Consider the following 22569-nt stretch of genomic DNA (forward strand, 5'->3'; position numbering starts at 1 on the left):
GGAGAAGTAGATTTGCCAGGAAAAGATGACATTTGTTTAGAATTATATTTAGCTCTTTCTCAGAATTCTCTCACCACAACTTAGGAAAATATCCACTCTGGGAATACTTTCTCATTATTCCAAAACTATCAGGATGAACGTGGAAATAAACACATGAAAAAATGTCTCAGTTATAAATCTAACACATACAACCTTAACCCAGACCGCTAAGTAAGGAGGCATATAAAATGAAAGAGCTAGGTAAAGCATGATTTTAAAAAGGTTTAACAGTCAAAAATACTAACTCCAGTAAAAAGACCTAAAGCTCAGAGAAATTTATTAGCTAGCAATGTACTCACATAGCTTTCAAATTTTCCCTAGCAGGTCCCAAAGCAGGAGACATATTTACTAGAGGGAAATAAAACCAATGGACTACTATCCCTCCCAACAGAACATAAAAGTACAAAGGTACCATTATGTTACTGCCAAAGTCAAAAGGGCAAAGAAAAGCCAGAAGATGGAAGATGAATAAAAATAAAAGAGCAAACTAAGGGGAAAAACTACATTTGCAAGGAATACTCAATGAAAGAATATCTTGAGATCTAAGTTTATTTTTCTTTTTTAATTAGCAAATGTAAAATTTCCCATTATCAGTCACTTATTAAAAAACAAACCCTTATTTATAAATAACATAGCACATCTATCCTCTATAGTACTGTACATTCCAATAATAAGTTTATCCAACAATTCCAAAAACTGCACTAACATTTAAATAATATTCTTAAGAAGAATAATTGTATGTGAAATTTTAATATAATGATTCGGGTCTGTTGTAATATGGGATACTGTATTATGGAATGTTTTAAAAAGCGTAACACATAGTGGTTAATAAGCCACCAATTATCACCTGGCTTTATTTTCTGCATTATTTTTACTACCTCCTTCCCTTTCTAACTATGAAAGTTGGCAAGAATCTTGCATACTTGGGTGGGAGGAACTGGGTAATTTATTCCTTCATTAAATATTTCCTAAGTACTTACTAAGTGCCAAGCACTTAGTTCTTTTTTCCTTTTCCAAGGCTGCTAATGATACAAAATTTTTTTCTTAGGGAGACAACTACATGAAGAATTTCTGTGAAAATCTACTAGACCATATATGTAACCAGGTAGTCAATACTCTTTTAATTGTAGTCAATCACTTTTAACCAACTAAAGTCAAAGCCCCTGCCACTTTAGAAATTCATTTGCTCTCTGAAAAGTTATTATTAGGCCAACCAAGAAGTTGGTCCAGACTATTTTTAACATGTGTTTACCATTTCTAGTCTGCCTAGTTTTATCAACAGAAGAAGGACTGAATCGGACTTAAAGAGAAACCTGAATAATGCCCAAACTTAAGATGTTATTTACTAAATTAGATTTCATACTATAAACTACCCTCTGGTTTCAGATTTAACTACCTGCAAAACTCATACAGGGCTCTCCTAAGCTCCCTCAAGCTATTTTGAAAAAGGCAGGAAAAGTCATGATGTATTAAGAGAGTTTTAACGCTAAGTATGCTTTTCATCATCTATGAATATGATGAAACATTTTTTTATAGATACAGCAGATACGTCTTTATAAATAGCAATGGGGGGGAAATTCACACAGAGCAGCCTGAAACAGCTTTTTAAAATGATGATTTCACTGATCTTGCTAATGTCTCCAAGCAACTGAAGCCCTGTGCTAAAAACAAATGGCTGCGGATAACTCTGCAAAGAAAAAGACACAAAAGGTATGGGTTTTGGTAAATGCATAAATTCTTTATCCTACACCTGGCCTTATCCCAAACTCCAGATCCACTAATGTTTCTTCCAGAATCAGTTTTAACAGGCTAATGTGGATTTGCACTAATCTTCCTTGGAGTGATTAAACCATTTCTGAAGCTGCATATGCCAATCAAAAATATTGTGGAAGCCATAATAGAACACAGGTGTAATTTCCTCAGCAAGTAGGGGATGACTGTGAACATCTGAACTCAGAAGCATTGCTTGCAGTTCTAGGGCTGAAAGTCTAATAATTGGATGTGAATGATGATGCAATGTAAGTAGCATTCTATATAAAATAAACACCAGCTTGTCCTGGGGAAACCTGACACAAACCCAATAGAATTTAATTTAGGAGAAGAAATTAATTAAAGAAATTAATTTAAGAGAAGAAATCAAAATCAGAGATTAAGCATTTCACAAAACAAAAAGCAAGGAAAAGACTGACCTCATATGTGAAAGACCCCATGAATAATTCAGGTAAAAGATAAAATCAGCAACAAAAACTGTATAACATATCTAACTTGAATCACATCTACTATACCCAGTAGATTGGTGCATTTTAAACTTGTTCTCAATGCAAGGAAAATGTATTATTTTTAAAGTACCCCATTAAACTACTTTGTATTTTTAAAGCCAATTTAAACAGTTCTTAATGTAGTATTCATCCAAACTGATTCAGTATTATCAATCACCCACTATCAGCAGCTGGTTTAGCAGCTAAACCCCTCTTTGGTAAAGCATTCTTTTAAATGTAGCTATGGACTAATAATGGTAATCTCTAACCTTAAGCATACCTGGTACAAACAATGGCACACACTTCGTAGCTGAGGGGGAAATTCAGAGGAGGAACTGATGATGGCATGGAAGAACTTTTCAGTCATTTGAAGGAGGTTTCGCTGGTTTTCCTCAAGGCTCTCTGACTGTTCTAACCTACCAAGAGAGGAAAAAAACAAGCAAAACCAGTTAAAAGCAAACAAACTAACAGACATATTCTTTAAAAGAGACTCCTTAAAGAGATATTCAGCTAAATGCAATGTTGAGACTTTTCTGGAATCCTGATTTCAACAAACCAATTATTAAAAAAAAAAAAAAGGCAATTTTGAGAACTGTGTATAAAAACTCTTGTTGTTGTTTAGCCACTAAGTTATGTCCTAATCTTTGCAACTCCATGGACTGTAGCCTGTCAGACGCCTCTGTCTAAGAGATTTTTCAGCAAGAATACCAGAGTGGATTGCCATTTCCTCTTTCAGGGGATCTTCCCCACCAACGGATCAAACCCATGTCTCTTGCATCTCCTGCATTTGCGTGGATTCTTTACCACTGTGTCACCGGGGAAGCCCAATTATCCTCCTATATCTTCACAAATTTAAGACAGGATTTTTTTTTTTAAATACAGGATTTTTAATTAAAAAAAATTTTTTTTGTCCATCTAGTAGACTGTGAAGAAGGCTGAGCACCGAAAAATTGATGCTTTTGAACTGTAGTGTTGGAGAAGACTCTTGAGAGTCCCTTGGACTGCAAGGAGATCCAACCAGTCCATTCTGAAGGAGATCAGCCCTGGGATTTCTTTGGAAGGAATGATGCTAAAGCTGAAACTCCAGTACTCTGGCCACCTCATGCGAAGACTTGACTCACTGGAAAACTCTGATGCTGGGAGGGATGGGGGGCAGGAGGAGAAGGGGACGACAGAGGATGAGATGGCTGGATGGCATCACGGACTCGATGGACGTGAGTCTGAGTGAACTCCAGGAGCTGGTGATGGACAGGGAGGCCTGGCGTGCTGCGATTCATGGGGTCGCAAAGAGTCGGACACGACTGAGCGACTGAACTGAACTGAACTGAACTGAGGAGAGGGCATCTCACATTTTAAACTTTTATTTTCCATGATTTCAGTAAAGCTGACATGCTTTCAATATTTTGGGACCATTCAGGCCCTATTTTGAACCTCCTTTCCTATCAAGCCTGATATCTCTAACTTCTAGGTATTTCTCCTGTCTGTATCTAAAACTTAGTTTGCTCCAAATTAGCTGATTTGTTTCTCATACTTAAACGTCTTATTCTGTGTTCCCCATGTTGTCAATGGTACGATTACTGCTTCAATCAGGTCATTCAGGAACTGCTGGTGTCGTTACTGTCTGCAGTAGTCCATTACTCCCCACAACCAATTAGTGTTGCTAATTCTTCTGTAAGACTTTTTTTTAAGGTAATTTATTTATTTATTATTATTTATTTAAGGAAATTTATTTAGAAAAGGCAGAGGAACCAGAGATCAAATTGCTAACATCTGCTGGATCATCAAAAAAGCAAGAGAGTTCCAGAAAAACATCTATTTCTGCTTTATTGACTATGCCAAAGCCTTTGACTGTGTGGATCACAATAAACTGTGGAAAATTCTGAAAGAGATGGGAATACCAGACCACCTGACCTGCCTCTTGAGAAACCTGGAAGTCAGGAAGCAACAGTTAGAACTGGACATGGAACAACAGACTGGTTCCAAATAGGGAAAGGAGTACGTCAAGGCTGTATATTGTCACCCTGCTTATTTAACTTATATACAGAGTACATCATGAGAAACACTGGGCTGGAAGAAGCACAAGCTGGAATCAAGATTGCCAGGAGAAATATCAATAACCTCAGATATGCAGACGACACCACCCTTATGGCAGGAAGCGAAGAACTAAAGAGCCTCTTGATGAAAGTGAAACAGGAGAGCTGGCTTAAAACTCAACAATCAGAAAACTAAGATCATGGCATCCAGTCCCATCACCTCATGGCAAATAGATGGGGAAACAGTGGAAACAGTGACAGACTTTAGCTTTTTGGGCTCCAAAATCACTGCAGATGTTGACTGTAGCCATGAAATTAAAAGACACTTACTCCTTGGAAGGAAAGTTATGACCAACCTAGACAGCATATTAAAAAACAGAGACTTTACTTTGCCGACTAAGGTCCATCTAGTCAAAGCTATCGTTTTTCCAGCAGTCACATATGTACGTGAAGAGTTGGACTGTAAAGAAACCTGAGCACTGAAGAATTGATGCTTTTGAACTGGTACAGGAGAGGACTCTTGAGAGTCCCTTGGACTGCAAGGAGATCCAACCAGTCCATCCTAAAGGAAATCAGTCCTGAATAGTCATTGGAAGGGCTGATGCTGAAGCTAAAACTGCAATACTTTGGCCACCTGGGGCAAAGAACTGACTCATTTGAAAAGACCCTGATGCTGGGAAAGATTGAAGGCAGGAGGAGAAGAGGACAACAGAGGAGATGGTTGGATGGTATCACCGACTCAATGGACATGAGTCTGAGTAAACTCTGGGAGTTGGTGATGGACAGTGAGGCCCGGCGTGCTGCCATCCATGGGGTCGCAAAGAATCGGACACAACTGAGCGACTCAATTTATTTCTCTGGCCACCCCATGCAGCATGTGAGATCTTAGTTCCCTCACCCCAAACTCATGCTCCCTGCAGTGGAAGCATGGAGTAACCACTGCACTGCCAGGAAAGGCCCTCTTCTGTACGATTCTGAAGTCTTGGTTCTATGATTAAAGGCAGATGTTCAGAAAGCAGACTTACTAGGTTTAAATTTCAGCTCTACCACTTATTGACCTTGATCAAGGTACTTAATCTCTCTGAGGCTCAATTTTTTTCATCAATTATAATGCCTATTTCATGAGGTTTAAATTGGGAAGATTCATGATAGCTCAGTTAGCAAAGAAACCACCTGCAATGCAGGAGACCCCAGTTAGATTCCTGGGTTGGGAAGATCCGTTGGAGAAGGGATAGGCTACCCACTGCAGTATTCTTGGGCTTCCTTGGTGGCTCAGCTGGTAAAGAATCCACCTGTGATGCAAGAGACCTGGGTTCCACCCCTGGGTTTGGAAGATCTGGAGAAGGCAAAGGCTACCCACCCTAGTATTCTGGCCTGGAGAATTCCACAGACTCTATAGTCCATGGGGTCGCAAACAGTCGGACACAACTGAGCAACTTTCACTTGCCCTGAAGGAGGGCATGGCAACCTACTCCAGTATTCTTGCCTGGAGAATCCCCATGAACAGATGAGCCTGGCAGGCTATGGTCCATGGTGTCGCAGAGCCGGACACAACTGAGCAACTAAGCACAGCACCACAAAAGAGTAAATTATACCCCATGGCTGTTAAGTCCACAAACCTTTACTAGAGCTGCCCAACTGGTATAATCTGAACTCTTCAAAACACATTCCCTATGAAAGTCAGTACTTAACTACTTGTTATATGCCTTATCTCCCCTACAAAACTGTAAGCTCCTTGAAGGATGTATTCATCTTTGTCCTCTTAAAAACTAGCACGGTACCTTACCAAAATAATCATTGAGTAAATATTCGTTGTCAATCTCTTAACTAGTAATGTCCTATTTCTATACTAGTTTACGTATTACATAAAAGTTTGGGAGACTGAAATCACCACTCCAGATTCCCTGCAGCTCACTATGTAATGCAGCATATGGATACAGTAAGAGTTTAGAAATGAATGTAGACTATGGGCAGGAAAGATTTCGTGGGCTAGGTGAGTTCTAAAGGAGGGAGAGAATTTGCACAGGCAAAAAGAAGGGCAGTTCAGAAAGTGGAAGGCAGGGCAAGCACTCAATTCAATCCAATAAATATTTACCACGCATCTACTATTTGCCATCTTAAGGCCACATGGTGAGGATTCAACAGTAATTGGCCTTTGAGTTTCTCAAAGAGGGGAAAGACAAGTACACACCAAGTAACAAGTACAATTATTCGACGATGTAAAAGACAAAAATAGCAAACCAGAGAGAGACATGATTAATTCACATGGCAAAGGTTGCAGGGAAGCCAGAGGCAGAAAATGAATTTGGGATACATGATAACTAAAAAGAGATATGGGGATTTGTATGCAGGGAGATCACTTAAGAAGCTACAACAATAAGTCAAATCTGAAATATGGAAGGTATAGGAGCTTTGTAGTATGAAAGAAAAAATTCACAATTTATTAATAGGGCCAGAAGAGAGTCTTAGAAACCTTCACATTCTTGTCTAGTCTTTGTGGGAACTTTTTCTTAATTAAAAAAAAAAAGCATACCACAGCAGGTATGCTTCAGACTCTTTCAAATGTCCCTCTAAAAGATCTAAGCCCTCCTGCTTCTCACATGCCAATGATAACTCATTGGCTATTCCATTAATTCTGATCTATAATGAAGCTTCATATCTAATTATTTAAGTGTTCGTGTGTATAAAAAATTTTCCCTCCGATTTTCAAACAATCAGGTTTTATTTATCCTATTGGTTTCCTGTTTTTCATTTCATTGATTTCTAACCTAATTTTTATTTCTTTCCTTCTGTTCAGTTAGGTTTATACTGAACTTTCTCTAGTTTTTTAAAGTGAAAGTTTAGGCCATTCATTTTAGGTCCTCCTTTTCTAATATATGCATTTAATGCTCTAAATACTACATTTCACTACCTTCCACACATTCTGATAAGATGTACTTTAAGTTTTTCTTTTTCTTTGCATTTCAGTTTTCAAAATTTCTATTGACATATCTTTAAGTTCACTAATTTTGTACAGGAGACAGGAATCAAGACCATCCCCAAGAAAAAGAATTGCAAAAAAGCAAAATGGCTGTCTGAAGAGGCCTTAAAAATAGCTGTGAAAAAAAGAGAAGTGAAAAGCAAAGGAGAAAAGGAAAGACATAAGCATCTGAATGCAGAATTCCAAAGAATAGCAAGGAGAGATAAGAAAGCCTTCCTCAGCGATCAATGAAAAGAAATAGAGGAAAACAACAGTATGGGAAAGACTAGAGATCTCTTCAAGAAAATTACAGATACCAAGGGAACATTTCATGCAAAGATGGGCACAATAAAGGACAGAAATGGTATGCACCTAAAAGAAGCAGAAGATATTAAGAAGAGGTGGCAAGAATACACAGAAGAACTGTACAAAAAAGATCTTCACGACCCAGATAATCACGATGGTATGATCACTCACCTAGAGCCAGATATCCTGGAATGTGAAGTCAAGCAGGCCTTAGGAAGCATCACTATGAACAAAGCTAGTGGAGGTGACGGAATACCAGTTGAGCTATTTCAAATCCTGAAAGATGATGCTGTGAAAGTGCTACAAATTTGGAAAACTCAGCAGAGGCCACAGGACTGGAAAAGGTCAGTTTTCATTCCAATCCCAAAGAATGCTCAAACTACCACACAACTGCACTCATCTCACACGCTAGTAAAGTAATGTGCAAAATTCTCCAAGCCAGGTTTCAATAATATGTGAACCATAAACCTCCAGATGTTCAAGCTGGTTTTAGAAAAGGCAGAGGAACCAGAGATCAAATTGCTAACATCTGCTGGATCATCAAAAAAGCAAGAGTTCCAGAGAAACATCTACTTCTGCTTTATTAACTATGCCAAAGCCTTTGACTGTGGATCACAATAAACTGTGGAAAATTCTGAAAGAGATGGGAATATCAGACCACCTGACCTGCCTCTTGAGAAACCTGTATGCAGGTCAAGAAGCAACAGTTAGAATTGGACATGGAACAACAGACTGGTTCCAAATAGGGAAAGGAGTACGTCAAGGCTGTATACTGTCATTCTGCTTATTTAACTTATATGGGGAGTACATCAAGAGAAACGCTCGGCTGGAAGAAGCACAAGCTGGCAACAAGATTGCCGGGAGAAATATCAATAACCTCAGATATGCAGATGACACCACACTTATGGCAGAAAGTGAAGAGGAACTAAAAAGCCTCTTGATGAAAATGAAGGAAGAGAGTGAAAAAGTTGGCTTAAAACTCAACATTCAGAAAACTAAGATCATGGCATCTGGCCCCATAACTTCATGGGAAATAGCTGGGGAAACAGTGGAAACAGTGGCTGACTTTATTTTTTGGGGTTCCAAAATCACGGCAGATGATGACTGCAGCCATGAAATTAAAAGACGCTTACTCCTTGGAAGGAAAGCTATGACCAACCTAGATAGCATATTCAAAAGCAGAGACATGACTTTGCCAACAAAGGTCCATCTAGTCAAGGCTATGGTTTTTCCAGTGGTCATGTATGGATGTAAGAGTTGGACTTATAAAGAAAGCTGAGCGCTGAAGAATCGATGTTTTTGAACTGTGGTGTTGGAGAAGACTCTTGAGAGTTCCTTGGACTGCAAGGAGATCCAACCAGTCCATCCTAAAGGAGATCAGTCCTGGGTGTTCGTTGGTAGGACTGATGTTGAAGCTGGAACTCCAATACTTTGGCCACCTGATGCGAAGATCTGACTCATTTGAAAAGACCCTGATGCTGGGAAAGATTGAGGGCAGGAAGAGAAGGGGATGATAGAGGAGGAGATGGTTGGATGGCATCACCGACTCAATGGACATGGGTTTGGATGAACTCTGGGAGATGGTGATGGACAGGGAGGCCTGGTGTGCTGTGGTTCATGGGGTCGCAAAGAGTCGGACACGACTGAGTGACTGAACTGAACTGAATTCTTTTCTCAGTTGTGTTCAATCTACTGATAAAGCCCATCTGAAGGCATTTTTCCTTTCTATTATAATGTTCTTGATTTCCAGCATTTCCTTTGACTCTTTTTTAGAGTTTCCATCTCTCTATTTAAATCACCTATCTATTCTTGCATGTTGTCCACTTTTTTCTGTTAGAGCCCTTAACATATTATTTATAGTTATTCTAAATTCCTGATCTGGTAATTCCAAAATCTGTTACATCTGAATCTAGTTCTTATGCTTGCTTTGTCTCTACAGAGTATGATTTTTATTGCTTTTTAGTATGCTTTGTAATTTTTTGTTAAAAGATCCAAGCCATAATGGGTAGCAGGAACAGAGATAAAGAGGTCTTTAGCAGAAGATTCTCTGTTCATCTGGCTAGGACTTAGCTTGTGTTTTATGTTTCATGTTTGCTGTAGGTGTTGATTTCTTCCAGTGTCCTTATTTTTTATCTACCGAATTGTCTGGGTTTCTGTAGGAATTTCTTCTTAGAGTGTCTGTTTGCAGCTCTCTATTGTAACCCAGTATTAATACTTTGGAGTCCTACTGATGTAGTAGTGAGCTCCTAGGGAGGGGAAGCAGTCTACAATCTTATGTTTATATCTCCATTATTTTTTTGGGCCAGAGTCCCTGGGCTGTGACCTTCAGAAGCATTTCTTAGCTATTTTTCTCCTCTTATGTGCCTCAAGAAGGCTAGAGGAAGCTGGAGTTGGGTAGCTGCCCATCCTATAGGTCAGATTAGGCTCTGGTAGTTTCCCTCGAAGGCAGGCCTCTGTAGGAGAGAACAGAACACTATGGGCATATGCCAAAATGGTTACTTTTCCCCCTTCCCTGCCCAGAGCACAAAGGGACTTTTCTCCAATCTTCAGCATGAGAATCTGGAAGAGTTTCTAGAGATCAAACTCACAAAGTGTGGGTGCCTCAGACAGAGGGCGCCCTAGAGTTTCTGAAACTAATCCACAGTCAACCTCAAGTAATTTGTCAATTACAGTCTAAGCATTCCTACCAGTTACTGACTCCAGCAGTAGTTTCCCCCTGTAAAATGGGATTTTCTGAATTTGGCTGTCACTCTAGTGTTTTCCCTTTATTGCCCTTCAATTCTCTGATGAATCTAAGATGATTTGCTGATTTTCTGTTTTCAACTTTTTCCTGTTGTGAACATAGAGCTTCTAAGCTCTCCACATGTCAGAAAAACATCAGTTTGATTTTAAGTAACCTGAATATAGCAAGTTTGTAATCTAATTCTCTTCTCTGTACTGAAGCATTTACCTAGTACAGGAGATTTCTTTCAGGCATTTAGTTCACTCTCTAAGTAATTTTTTACCCTTTAGAAAGTAAAATTGCTTAAAGGTAACAAAATACAAGATGACATTAAAAGAACATTGCTTTGAAGTTTTAAACTACAACTACTGAAGTATTTCAACAATAACTGGTTAATTTAGGTGCCAGAGCTGATTAGTTACTACAGTTGACACTTCAGCAGAGGCAAAGCCCAAAACACCAACTGATACAAAGTGGCCAAATAAAACTATTTAGGAAGAGAAACCATCATGAAGCTCTGAACCTGAAAATAAAAAATAAAACAATTTTTAGGGTCCTAACTGAAAGACAAGCGATGTGGCTTAGAGAAAGCAAGCATAACATAAGTGTCTAGCATTTCATTCAACAAATGTTTATGAAATATCAACTGTAAGCCAGATATGTTAAATACTCATAGAAAGACATGAAGACACGAAATGTAAAAGAGCCAACAGTCCAGGGGAAGATAAATTCATAAAACACATTATCACAACTCAATGTTACAATGATGGTGCAGAACATGAAAGAGATATAGCTTCTCTGTTCACATGTAGTCTGTGTATATGGGTGGCATTTGGGGACAGGCAGAAAGCTTCACGGAGATGGTGGTTTTTAAAACGCACCTTGCATTACCCCTTGGCCTCTTTCCCTTCTCCCAAGTCACTCCTCATTATAGGAGGAATGGTGAGATGGATTAAAAAAAAAAAGAGTCAACTATGCTAAATTCAGTGCCATCCACTCCATTCTAATTTTGTCTGCCTACAGAAAAGGTATGCTCTGGTCTTCTCTCCACTTACGATAAAAAGCTTGCCAGCCTCTGTGATGCATGCCTGTAGTTACCCAGCTGTGCAAGAGATGGGGAAGATTCTAATTCAAGGCCAAGTACTAGCAAGCCTATACGTATCTTGTGTGTACAAGATCTAAAGTCCCACTTTTTAATCATTTTTATCAGAAATAAAGGAAAGAGCTGATTGCTGGGTGCTGCCCTCCCGCCTTTTCTCTCCCTCTGCCCTTCTGTTTTTGAACTTAGGTGGGGAAAAGGGAATATTACTTATTAGGCAACTCTAATCCCAGTGAGCCCCACGTGCCAAGTCACTTTAAAAATGTGTAACGTGCATATTTCACTGGAGTTAAGAACAGAGATGACAAGAAAGAATGACAAGCAGTGATACAGATTATAGTCAGATGACTGTATTTTTTCTTGGGAGTCAGTTGGGAACAACTGATGGTTTCTGAGAAAAAAGTGACCAAAAAAATTTAGGTTTCAGAATAGTTCCTATAGCAAATGACCTGCCCAAAAAAAAAAAAAAAAACCAACAATGCTAGGACAATAATTAGAAAGTTATTACAAAAGTCAATGGAATTAATACGATAATTAATATATTGGCTAAATAATGATATTGCCCAACCAAACAAAATATTACACAGCAGTTAAAAAGATTAAGATTCATAATCTTTCTACACTGACAATGATGTTAATAAGACATAAGGTTATGTTAAAAAAAAGTTGCAAAACCATATATATAATGTTACATTTATATTAAGTGCTCACATTATAATATAGTTTCTACAACTAGAAATACATACATGCAAATACACTATAAAAAGGACAGAACAGCCTAACTAGTAACAGTGCTGTCTCTAGAGGTGATAGCCAAAGATACCTTAAATGTTATTAGTGCTTTTCTTTAAGAAAAATGTGTTTGTGCGTAACTTTTAAAGAATCAAGGGGAGAAATTATGAGGGCTTTGCCTCAGGTGGCAGTAATGAAAAAAATGGAGAGCTGTTACGAATGAGAGGATGACAAACCTGGTAGGATCCACCTCAAAGCTAACATGCTGCCAATCAGAGGAGGTGATCACAATCCGTAATAAAGGATCCAGGAGTTTCTGCAGGTAGGTAGCACCATATACCTAAAGAAATACACAGGGAGGAATTTACTATGCCTGCTTCAAACATTTTGCATTAAAAAAGACATTCTGCTCTGTATATTCTGTACATAATCACTGTCTGGCATACCTCTGCATTCCCCTCGCCCCCCTCAAAAAAGATAAATGGATAGAAACCTTGAAACAGAAGGTCATTATTTTACTGGCCAAGCTGTTGCCTCGGAAAAGAGTCTGCATAGAGTCTGCCAATTCTACTTCCTTAGAAAACATGTTCCAGAGCAGTTGGTAGAGTAAATGCCGAGAGTCAAACAGAGTCACTAGAACGCGAGCAAGTTCATCCTGACAACAGAGTAAGATTGTGTTAGTGTAAACAGTTCAGTTTTTCCTTAAGCAGGAAACTGAAACCACCTGTTGAATTGAGGTATACGGTGACTGATTAACTCTTCCCCTGGGATTTATCCATGCACATTTGTCTATGATAAATGACTACTTCTGTACACCTACAGTAGCTATTAATTCTAAGAATTAAATGATAAGAAGCTAAGAGAGGCCAAAGGTTTACCACCAGACAGAAAAAATCCAGAATTCAGCTCAAATTCTATGACATAATGAAGGAAAAGTAGAAATAGAAGATGATGACAGAGAATTTGATATGAAGAGATCACTTTCCTAGAAAATCAATGACAGTGAATAAGACTGTGGTGATCATGGAGCTCTACTCTTTTCTCCTATGGTCAGGGAAACTCAGCGAACATTTATCATGGGTTAGGAAAGAAACAACAAAAATGGAGAAACTACAGGATTTATAGAAAGACAGGAAAAAGACCTAAGCAGTGCATTGAGAACCAGGAGATTAGCCAACTGTATATACGAAGTGGGGATGCATAACTAATTCCCATCTAGTACCTAAATGATAACCCTCAAAATTCCCCACAGTAAATAATTTTTTGCACACATAAGAAAAATGAATTGATTGCAAATCATTGTTTAACCACAAAAGTTGGGAAGAGATTTACAGAGAATGAGGTAGCCAGAATAAGATGGCCTAACAACAAAGTCAGGATCATGGCCTGCAGCTCCTCTAATTCTTGTCTGGTCTCAGGATTACTATCATGTGTTATTTAAGTAAAGGAAAAAAATTTAACACTCTTAACCACAGATAACTGGAAGCCAAATAAGACCCAGTATTCTGCTATACTTCCCATGGTTACATAATACATAATTGACTAGATTCCATTTTAAAGCCAAGAGTAATTATCAGAGATGATTTAGTTACAAAATAGAACTATTTTTAGACTGCTGTGCTAAATGTTTTTTCCATTCTAATCCCTCCCCCGTAAAATTCTAAAAACCTTTAAGCATCAGAATTTAAATTTACAAAACAGACTTAAAATTTTTTGAAGTTATCTTTTTATTTGTTCTCCTTTAGATATAGCTCTAATAGATCTGACTTAATATAAAAGTCCTCTTTTTAAAAAAGTCCACTTAACGTAAAACACATAAACAACCAATGAGAATCTAAAAAATACATATATAAAACATGTAAGAAACTATTTACTGAAAGAAAACAAAGTGATTAAAGCTTCTTGGACTTTCTTTTTTATTGAAAAAATTACTGAGAATTTTTAGTACTAATTACAGGTAGGTGCTAAAAGGTTTTAAAATAGCCATTTTCAAAATATATGGAGATTTGTGAACGAACGTTAGCCTTCAAGAAGATTTCAATACCTTCCTTTTTCTAACTCCCTACAAGTAAGATTCCATCTTTATTCATTAAACAATCGCTTACGAAGTCATGGTTATATGTCAGGCTCGACTCCAAGACCCAGAACTATTGCAGTGAACAACACAGACAAGGGCTCGGCTCTCATGTACTTCATGTTGCGGTGGAATGAGAACAAGCAATCAAATAAAATAATTTCAAGCAGTAAATAAATGCTGCAAAGGAAATATAACAAGCAATTGAATAAAATGACTGTGGGTGTGGTTTTGATTGGATGACCAGAAAAAACCTCAGTAGAAAGTGAAATGTGACCTGAAACTTGAAGAACAAAAGGCCAGGGAATAAGCACTGTAGGCGGCAGCACCAGCAGCAAGGGTGCTCAAGGGCAGAAAAAAGCTTAATCCATTTGATGGCCAGTGGGGTTCAAGTTTGGTGAGCCAGAAGGAAAACGGCCCAAGATGACGTGAGAGAAGAGGCAGGGCCCAGGCTGGATAGAGCCTTGTAGGCTCTAAGTTTCACTTTAAGTATGAGGAGTAAGATCCTATAGCTTTTAAGCAGAAACATATTTACAGGCAACAACAGGTTACCTTATTATAAAAAATTTGCTAAGCTGAAATCACTTTTGGTACAGTATAAACTAAACAGCTTTTTAACATGAAAAGGGACAACCCTTCTCAAGTATGTAACTGAAGTGAAAGTGAAAGTGAAACTAACACTTTCATGTCCATCTCTCTGCAACCCCATGGACTGTGGCCTGTGAGGCTCCTCTGTACATGGAATTCTCCACGCAATACTGGAGTAGGTAGCCATTCCCTTCTCCAGGAGATCTTCCCATCCAAGAGATCAAAGCCGGGTGTCCTGCACTGCAGGCAGATTCTTTACCATCTGAGCCACCAGGGAAGCCCAAACTCTACAATGTTTAGCATGTCTGTTAGCAAAAATGATATGGTTTTAGAAAAATTTTTATTAAGAGATGCCAAATAGCCATATTATGTCTTTTGTATTTAAAACAAGCAAAGTCATAATTTCAAATGCAAATAAGAGTGCTGAAGTTTTAAAAAATTGTGTAACACTTCAAAAAAACGAAAGAGTTCTGAACTAGAGGTAGTAAGCAGGCACAAGCCTTGAATTCTAGTTCTAGCATTACTAACAACTGAATATGAGATTTAATTCTAATTATCTCATTTACCAAATGCAGACACCAGACAAGATCAGTGATTTTAATTTTATTTCGATGAGTGTTCAGACAGAATTTTTCAGTGGGTCAGGTAAGGAGTTTCACTTTTACCTTAAATATGAGAAGTTAAGATCTTCATAATAAAGAAATCTTGTGAGGGCTAAAAGAGCCAATCACTTTCCACAGCTGAAAATCACTCAAATAATATCTGAAGCTTTTCTAGCTCTACAAGTTTTAGCAATTAATTCAATTCACGGATACACATTAATATATATAAAACAGATAAACAACAAAGACCTAGTGTATAGCACCACGAACTATACCTAGTATCTTGTAATAACCTATAATAGAAAGGAATCTGAAAAAGATTAATTATATATATATATATATATATACACACACACACACACATACATATACATATGACTCAATCACTTTCCTGTATACCCAAAACATTATAAATTAACTATACTTCAATTTATCCCTGGGTCAGGAAGATCCTCTGCAGGAGGGCACGGCCACCCACTCCAGCATTCCTGCTGGGAGAACCCCACAGACAGAGCAGCCTAGCAGGCTACAGTCCACAGTCACAAGGACTTGGACATGACTGAGCATACATACTTCAATTTAAAAATAATTCATTGAATGAATTCTGAAGCATCTGTTCTGTGCCAGGCACTGTTCTTCTCCTCTTAACTCAATGAACTTACCCACTGAGAACAGGGAACCACATTGGCCAGAGCCATGGCTATAGGGAGCTCTCCTTGATCACCCATCATCGTGACCAACTCCACCAGTCTCTCAAAACGATCTGCCAATACCGTTTCTGCAAGTGTGTCAAACTCTGTGCCTTGTTGAAGGATTTTTGTCAGAACTTCCATAAACGTAGCTCTTGTCTGGAGATCTTTGTGATAACCTAAGCCTGATGTGGACAGACAGATGCAAATTTACTAACATGGTCTTTTTGAAGTAATTTCACTTTTCTTATATACCGATTCTCTAGGTTTTAAATTTCTCTATGAACCTTTCATTTTATCTCACCTATGGAGTGCATGAGGCCGCTGTCCACATTAGCATTGAGTAAATTTGACATTGCCAGGACTGTGCAGTGCCTCAGTGATGCCAGCCTCCGAGACATGCCACGTTTCCTGCCACCTGTTTGTGCATTTTCATCTTCGACTTCACTACAGTCGTTCAAAAGGTTCATAAACAATGTGAAATACCTGAGAAATAAAAATACTGACCCTTAACCAATGAAGGCCACACACATCAACTAGAAAGCTAATCAGACATTCTGAAACCATCACGTGTGCATCACGAGTGGCTCTAGCATCTGCTTCCCTCTAGTCTTAGGGGTAATCAGCCAGCACGGCTCATTAGGTAGTATTTGTGTTGAATATGATTTTATCCTGATCAGGTCCAGTACATATTTCATAACACAAGTACCAAATAGATGCAATGCTTCCTGGTTAAATGTATCATGTTTAATTTTCAGAATATAAAAATTAGTGGTCCAAATAATTAAGACAATGACTTTATGAGGTGATCTGGGTTTTACTGTCTATAAAAATTCACTGATCAAATTATATTTTCTAGGAAAACCACAAAACACAGCTGTTTTCCTATACCGGCCCTAAATAGGGACTATTGCTTCAAGAAAGTGCTGTATTTTGTGAGGCAGCAGCTGATGGTCATAATAATGAGGCAATGAGGTCCATTTTCTAAATATAATCATTTGCTATTTCAATTACACTTCATTTTGTTGTGTGCGGGGCTTTGTTTTTTGCTTTTTATTTCTGGCAACTGAAATTTACTTAAGAAACAACTGTGATTTGGCTTCCATCAACTCCACACCATCTCCTTCCTCAGGCTGCAGCGGCAGACCAGCCAGGAGTGAGACTACTGCTTCCATGCTTGCCTGGTCCAAATCTCTGAAGAAAAAAAAAGTTTTAAGACCACAAATCTCTCAGGTTCTTACACTTCACCTTCCCCTCAAATAAATGTCTTCCTAACAGACATGACTTTTCATAACTACCTATTTCATTAAACAAATTTCTCTCTCTCTCTTTTTAGTCGCTAAGTCGTGTCTGACTCTCGCGACCCCATGGACTGTAGCCGGCCAGGTTCCTCTATCCATGGGATTCTCCAGGCAAGAATATTAGAGTGGGATGCCATTTCCTTCTCCAGGGGATCTTCCTGATCCAGGAATTGAACCCAGGTCTCCTGCATTGCAGGCAGATTCTTTACTGACTGAGCTGTAAGGGAGGCCCTAAACAAATTACTATGAAAACCCAAATAATCAATGAGCTAATATGCAGAGACCAGAATACAAACACACTTCAAGTCAGGCAAAGGGCAATAATAACTTTCTACAAAGTAATCTTGGCTAAATGACTACCTTAAATTAAAAGCATGTACTGTGGAATCAAACCTGGCCAAAGAAATATATATGAATAGCTATTATGTAATTCATAATGTTTAAATATTTCTGATACATGGCAGTAAGCATTTATCATTAGAGCAATCTTAAGCAATTACATTTCAGAAAGACGCAAAACAATTAAGTTTTTCAAATAATATCTTTATCCGGTCAAAAAATAAAAACAATCTAAGGCCTTATATATCTTATTTTCCAACTGTAGACTATCTTTTCTAAATATACAACATAAACTTTCCAAACAACACTCACTTTTTACTGAAAATCTTTTAGTTAAAAAGAAACAATGAAGATTAATATCTTTAAATAATCCAAATGCAAGAGCTTGATACCCCCCAAAACAATTTCAATATAAATTAATATGTACACATACTATAATAAGTAGTACTAATGCCTAGAGAAAACCTACTAATATGTAAAAGTCTTTTTCTTTCCTCTCTCTCTTTTTTTTACCTTGTAAGACATTTTACATCGTCATCTGCTGCTTGGTTTGATGTTCCCATAACCCAATCTGTCAAGTATTCTACCATCTTATTCCTAAAGAATGGGAGAGAAAAAGAAAAAAGGAAAGTGCTTTTTCAAAGTCACATGTAAAAATTCTTGTATGATTAAAAGTAACAATTCAAGTAATTTGCTAAATAACTCAGGCAATAAGACAATTTTATGAAAGAGATATTACTACCACAAATCTAACAGAGAAGGGCACAAACACCAACTGGTATACTGATCTACCACCTTAGCCCTTACCTAAAGACTTTTGAAGAAGAGAGGAGCAGAAGATGAGATGATTAGATAGCATCACCGACTCAATGGGCAAGGATGTGAGCAAACTCCAGGAGTCAGCAAAGGACACAGGAGCCTGGCATGCTGCACTCCATGGGGTTGCAGAGTCGGACAAGACTTAGAGACGGAACAACAACAGTGCTCTCAGTTGGACACAGAATCAAATTCTTAGTTCAAGTGTAGTATAATTTTAGAAAAAGGGAGCACTGTCATGGGCACAAAGCTTCGGGAAATTTAAAATGATCTAAAGGAAAAGAACACATAAAACACTTCTTTTCCACCTCTCCCGCTTCCCATGATAACCAGGTGCCACTATTTTTCTGTACTTCACTAAACATAGTAAAATTTACAAGACTTTATTTTGCTCTTTGAGAACTTACCTGAATTTCATCTCTTGACAAAATGAGAGGTCATCTCTCCTTGCCATCATTACCTCAACTAACTGACACAGTTTTGTTTTTATTTGAATTGCATGGACCATATTTCCAAGTACACGAACATATCTATTGAGATACAGAGGCATTAAAAAAAAAAGTGATCAGATATAAATGAAGGAAAAGGTTTTCTAAATGCTTTCACCACTAAGTAAAATGATTAAATGTAACCATAAAAATTATAAGATTTTCATTTTGCTCATATGAGAAGATATATAACTTCTAATTACCTTATTATTACACCCTGATTTGGGTGTAAAAAAGAAAAGGATGGCAAATTATTTTATTGCTAACTACCAATGCAAATGTGTGTCTGCTACACTTCAATAGAATGCCTACCTGACCAGATTTAACATCATTGTTTCAATGCTGGCTTGCCCCAGATGTTCAGAGCTGCCTTCAGTATGATTATCTAGTAAGTTCTTCATTATAGCTATGGTTTGCTCCACAAACTGAGTATTGGTGTCAGTTAACAAAACCTATACAAAGAACAAAACATTGGGAATTGATTGATTTGGGAATCAATGCACAGCAGACAAACCATAGATAAATGTCATACACATGCAGAAATATACCCATGGGCACATATTCAAACAGGCACATAGATATACACAGATGCTCACATCCATGCCCAAGACATTGCTAACCCCAGGCACACCCATGCACCAGAGTCCCTACAAAGCAAACTAATTTCTGAATTAGATGATTCTCGTTTTTGCAATGTTTTTATCTAATTTTTTTAAAATTATAAGTGAAAGTCCATGCCAGTATCAAAATTAAATAACCTAAAAGAAAAAGGCTTCATTATTTCAAATGAGTCACTATTTACAAGAAAGGGTAAAAAATAAAACAGAGAACACTTTACCTGTCCTTGGGAGTCAAAAAACTTGCTGATGGTATTCTTCAGTTTGTTAAAAAGCATTGGATAAAGAGCAGGACTCAATTCTAGACCCACCAGATCCTTAACATTGGTCCGTATTTGAAGTCCCACTTTCTCATGGTTACAGACCATTAAGGACAGCAGCCGATCCATAAATTTGCTGACAGGTGTATCTGCATTTCCCTCTGAGGACATCACTGAAATCATAGAACCCTTGCGTTCACTGACAGGGCCCATGGGTGGGCTATAGGTTGCTAAGCCAGAATTGCTTCTCTGCTGCAGGCACACTCCCCCAAGGGCACAAAGGAAGCCAGTCATGTTGATCCATTCTTGTAGCGAGTCCGTGTCAGACAAATCTATGGATCCTCCTCCACTCACATGAGACATTCGCCTCTTCACAATGGTCTTGTGAAGGCTTTCAGCAGCCTAAACACAAAATTTTTATGGAAAGCATGAATTCAACCTAAATTGGTTGAGAGACTTGACAAATTACTTTTTATCCAACATTTCTGTGACAAGAGAACATTTTTTTTTACATTAAAAAAAATCCAAGTCTTTGCTCTGCAATTTCTAGTCACTTCAAGGTATCTCACTGCTTGAGGACAGATGAGTCGTAATTTACAGAACTGAAGGTAGTAGTATTGCATGGATCCAGTATCAGATACAGAAGGTGGTGATAACCTGCAGTTCTTAAAGGAACATACTTTCAAAATATTTGCTTATATCAATTTCCGGACACAGAGGCAATATCTGTGTTTTTAACCAAGTAGGGTAAGCATTTAATAATTTAGTGACTGCCCAAGTTCAAAAACTCTGGATCCAGCTGTGTGAACGTTGTACTACTATTAACATAGATTCCCACAAGACAAGATGAGAGTAACCAAGTGGAAAAAACCATTGAATATAGAAAAGAATGTAATGAAGGAGTATAGAATGATAAAATCAATAGAAAAAAATAATTAAGAATTTGTAATCTGACAGAGGAGGAATCTTCCAGGAATTCTGATCCTTTCAGTTTATGGAGTGGAGATAAGAAAGAAAACTCTGTGTGTGGCATAACTTTTTCAAATTCAATTTCCCTTATATATTGCCTACAAGCACAATAGTCATCTTACTATAGGGGATATATCACTCTAAGAAAGCAATATATTAGGGACAATCGGTGACATGAATGATGTAGAAGTACCATCGCCTTTACTTCATCGTTTATTCTGTGGGGAAAACGACCTCGCATGAATGATTGCTTTGAATGTGGAACTCTTACAACTTTGCCATTTCTTATAGTACATGGATTTACTACAGTTGTATCTAGTATTAGGATATGGCTACATATCTCTGCTGTCATGCAGCACATTGTCCCTTTTAGGCCCTACATTATCAGATATTTATGCAAGCTACCTGGTCAGGAATTAAGAGAGTGGGGTTCACAGGATGGATGATTTAATGTGTAGCACAGTGAAAGAACCATTGGATACAACATTATGATTTGATAAAATAAAGTAAGCCTAGATCTTGCATTTAAGTACTTTATGTGATCTCGTTTGACTAAGAGGTTGGTTGGGCTCAAGATAATGAATCAACTTCACACCTTTAACAATATATGCAATAATGAGTCATTGGTATCAGACACAGAAAGTCCACTGAGGAAGAACTTGCAGACAGGCTTATAAGCAGTGTAGAGCATATATATGGACCGAACTTACATAGTGAGATTATCAAACCCTGTCAAGTGACTTTGAATTTTTTAGCAGCAGCAGGATGACTGAATCCTTGGCATATTGACTGCATATGGGTTGCAGCAGAGCTGAGACACTGTGGTTGGTATATACATGACTCATTTCCTTTACTCATCAAGCATCTGGATCTAGCTCCTCTCAGACATCTTCTTAATCTGGTTTTAGGTCTTCAGCCAAGTGTTCGTACCGAACAGACACTGTACTTGGCACTGATGTTAATTAAAGCATTATGGAATAGCGTATTAGCAGCTAAGGCTCAGCTAACTAAGCAGCTCTTTTGCATCTTTATTAAATATGTATCTTCCCATTGAAAATAGGAAAGAGGAAGAAAAGCTCAGAAGACCAGCTCCATCACATTGTACACCTGCAGCTGGTCTTCAAATAATAGTGAAACTCATCAAAATGGAGGCAGTGACACTGAAATGGATAAGCAACTTACACTAAGAATGAAATATATACAACAGCAGCTTTCAGACACAATGTAATCCAAACAAAGAAGTTCTGACAAAACTGCCAACAGTCGTGAAGATGGAAGCAGTGGTCCTGGAAGCAACAGTGAGCATAGTAATGGATCTACCAATGAGGTGATTTCTGGTAACTCAAGACAGTCAGCTGGCAGCTCTGCCAAGAGGTCAATCCGAAGACACTGCAGAGCTGAAGCCCTTAAAGAAGATCATGGTCAAAATCCTCTTAAAAGTAGCTGTGATATAGATCTTTGAAACAGAAAGTCAAGTAGGCCTTTGCTTAAGGGAATTCCCAAGGTCTATTAGCAAGCAATGAAACAGGAAAAGACCTGCTTTTTAACAGTCTGTGTCATCAGTAGATAATCAAATACAAATGCTACATGCCTATTCAGACTCTGAAGATCCAGAACCTATTTCAGAGGAAATGAATGCTGCCCAAACAGCACAAGCATCTCAGGAATCTTGTAGTAT

At 38.1% G+C, this 22569-nt stretch overlaps 1 protein-coding gene across 3 annotated transcripts in view; it reads right to left on the minus strand.

Moving 5' to 3' along the window:
- Positions 1–22569, minus strand: part of NF1 (neurofibromin 1) — a 250845-nt gene that overhangs the window by 109721 nt on the left and 118555 nt on the right. For all 3 annotated transcript variants that reach the window (XM_018064268.1, XM_018064270.1, XM_018064269.1), the window contains exons 21-30: positions 19884–20324; positions 19358–19497; positions 18965–19087; positions 18255–18338; positions 17179–17295; positions 16406–16587; positions 16075–16286; positions 12642–12803; positions 12385–12488; positions 2578–2713 (exon numbers count right to left, since the gene is read on the minus strand). In XM_018064268.1, the coding sequence (XP_017919757.1) occupies positions 2578–2713; positions 12385–12488; positions 12642–12803; positions 16075–16286; positions 16406–16587; positions 17179–17295; positions 18255–18338; positions 18965–19087; positions 19358–19497; positions 19884–20324 (1701 nt within the window). The remainder of the gene's footprint in view (positions 1–2577; positions 2714–12384; positions 12489–12641; positions 12804–16074; positions 16287–16405; positions 16588–17178; positions 17296–18254; positions 18339–18964; positions 19088–19357; positions 19498–19883; positions 20325–22569) is intronic.

This window comes from Capra hircus, chromosome 19 (genome assembly GCF_001704415.2).
Source record: "Capra hircus breed San Clemente chromosome 19, ASM170441v1, whole genome shotgun sequence".
Classification (NCBI taxonomy): domain Eukaryota; kingdom Metazoa; phylum Chordata; class Mammalia; order Artiodactyla; family Bovidae; genus Capra; species Capra hircus.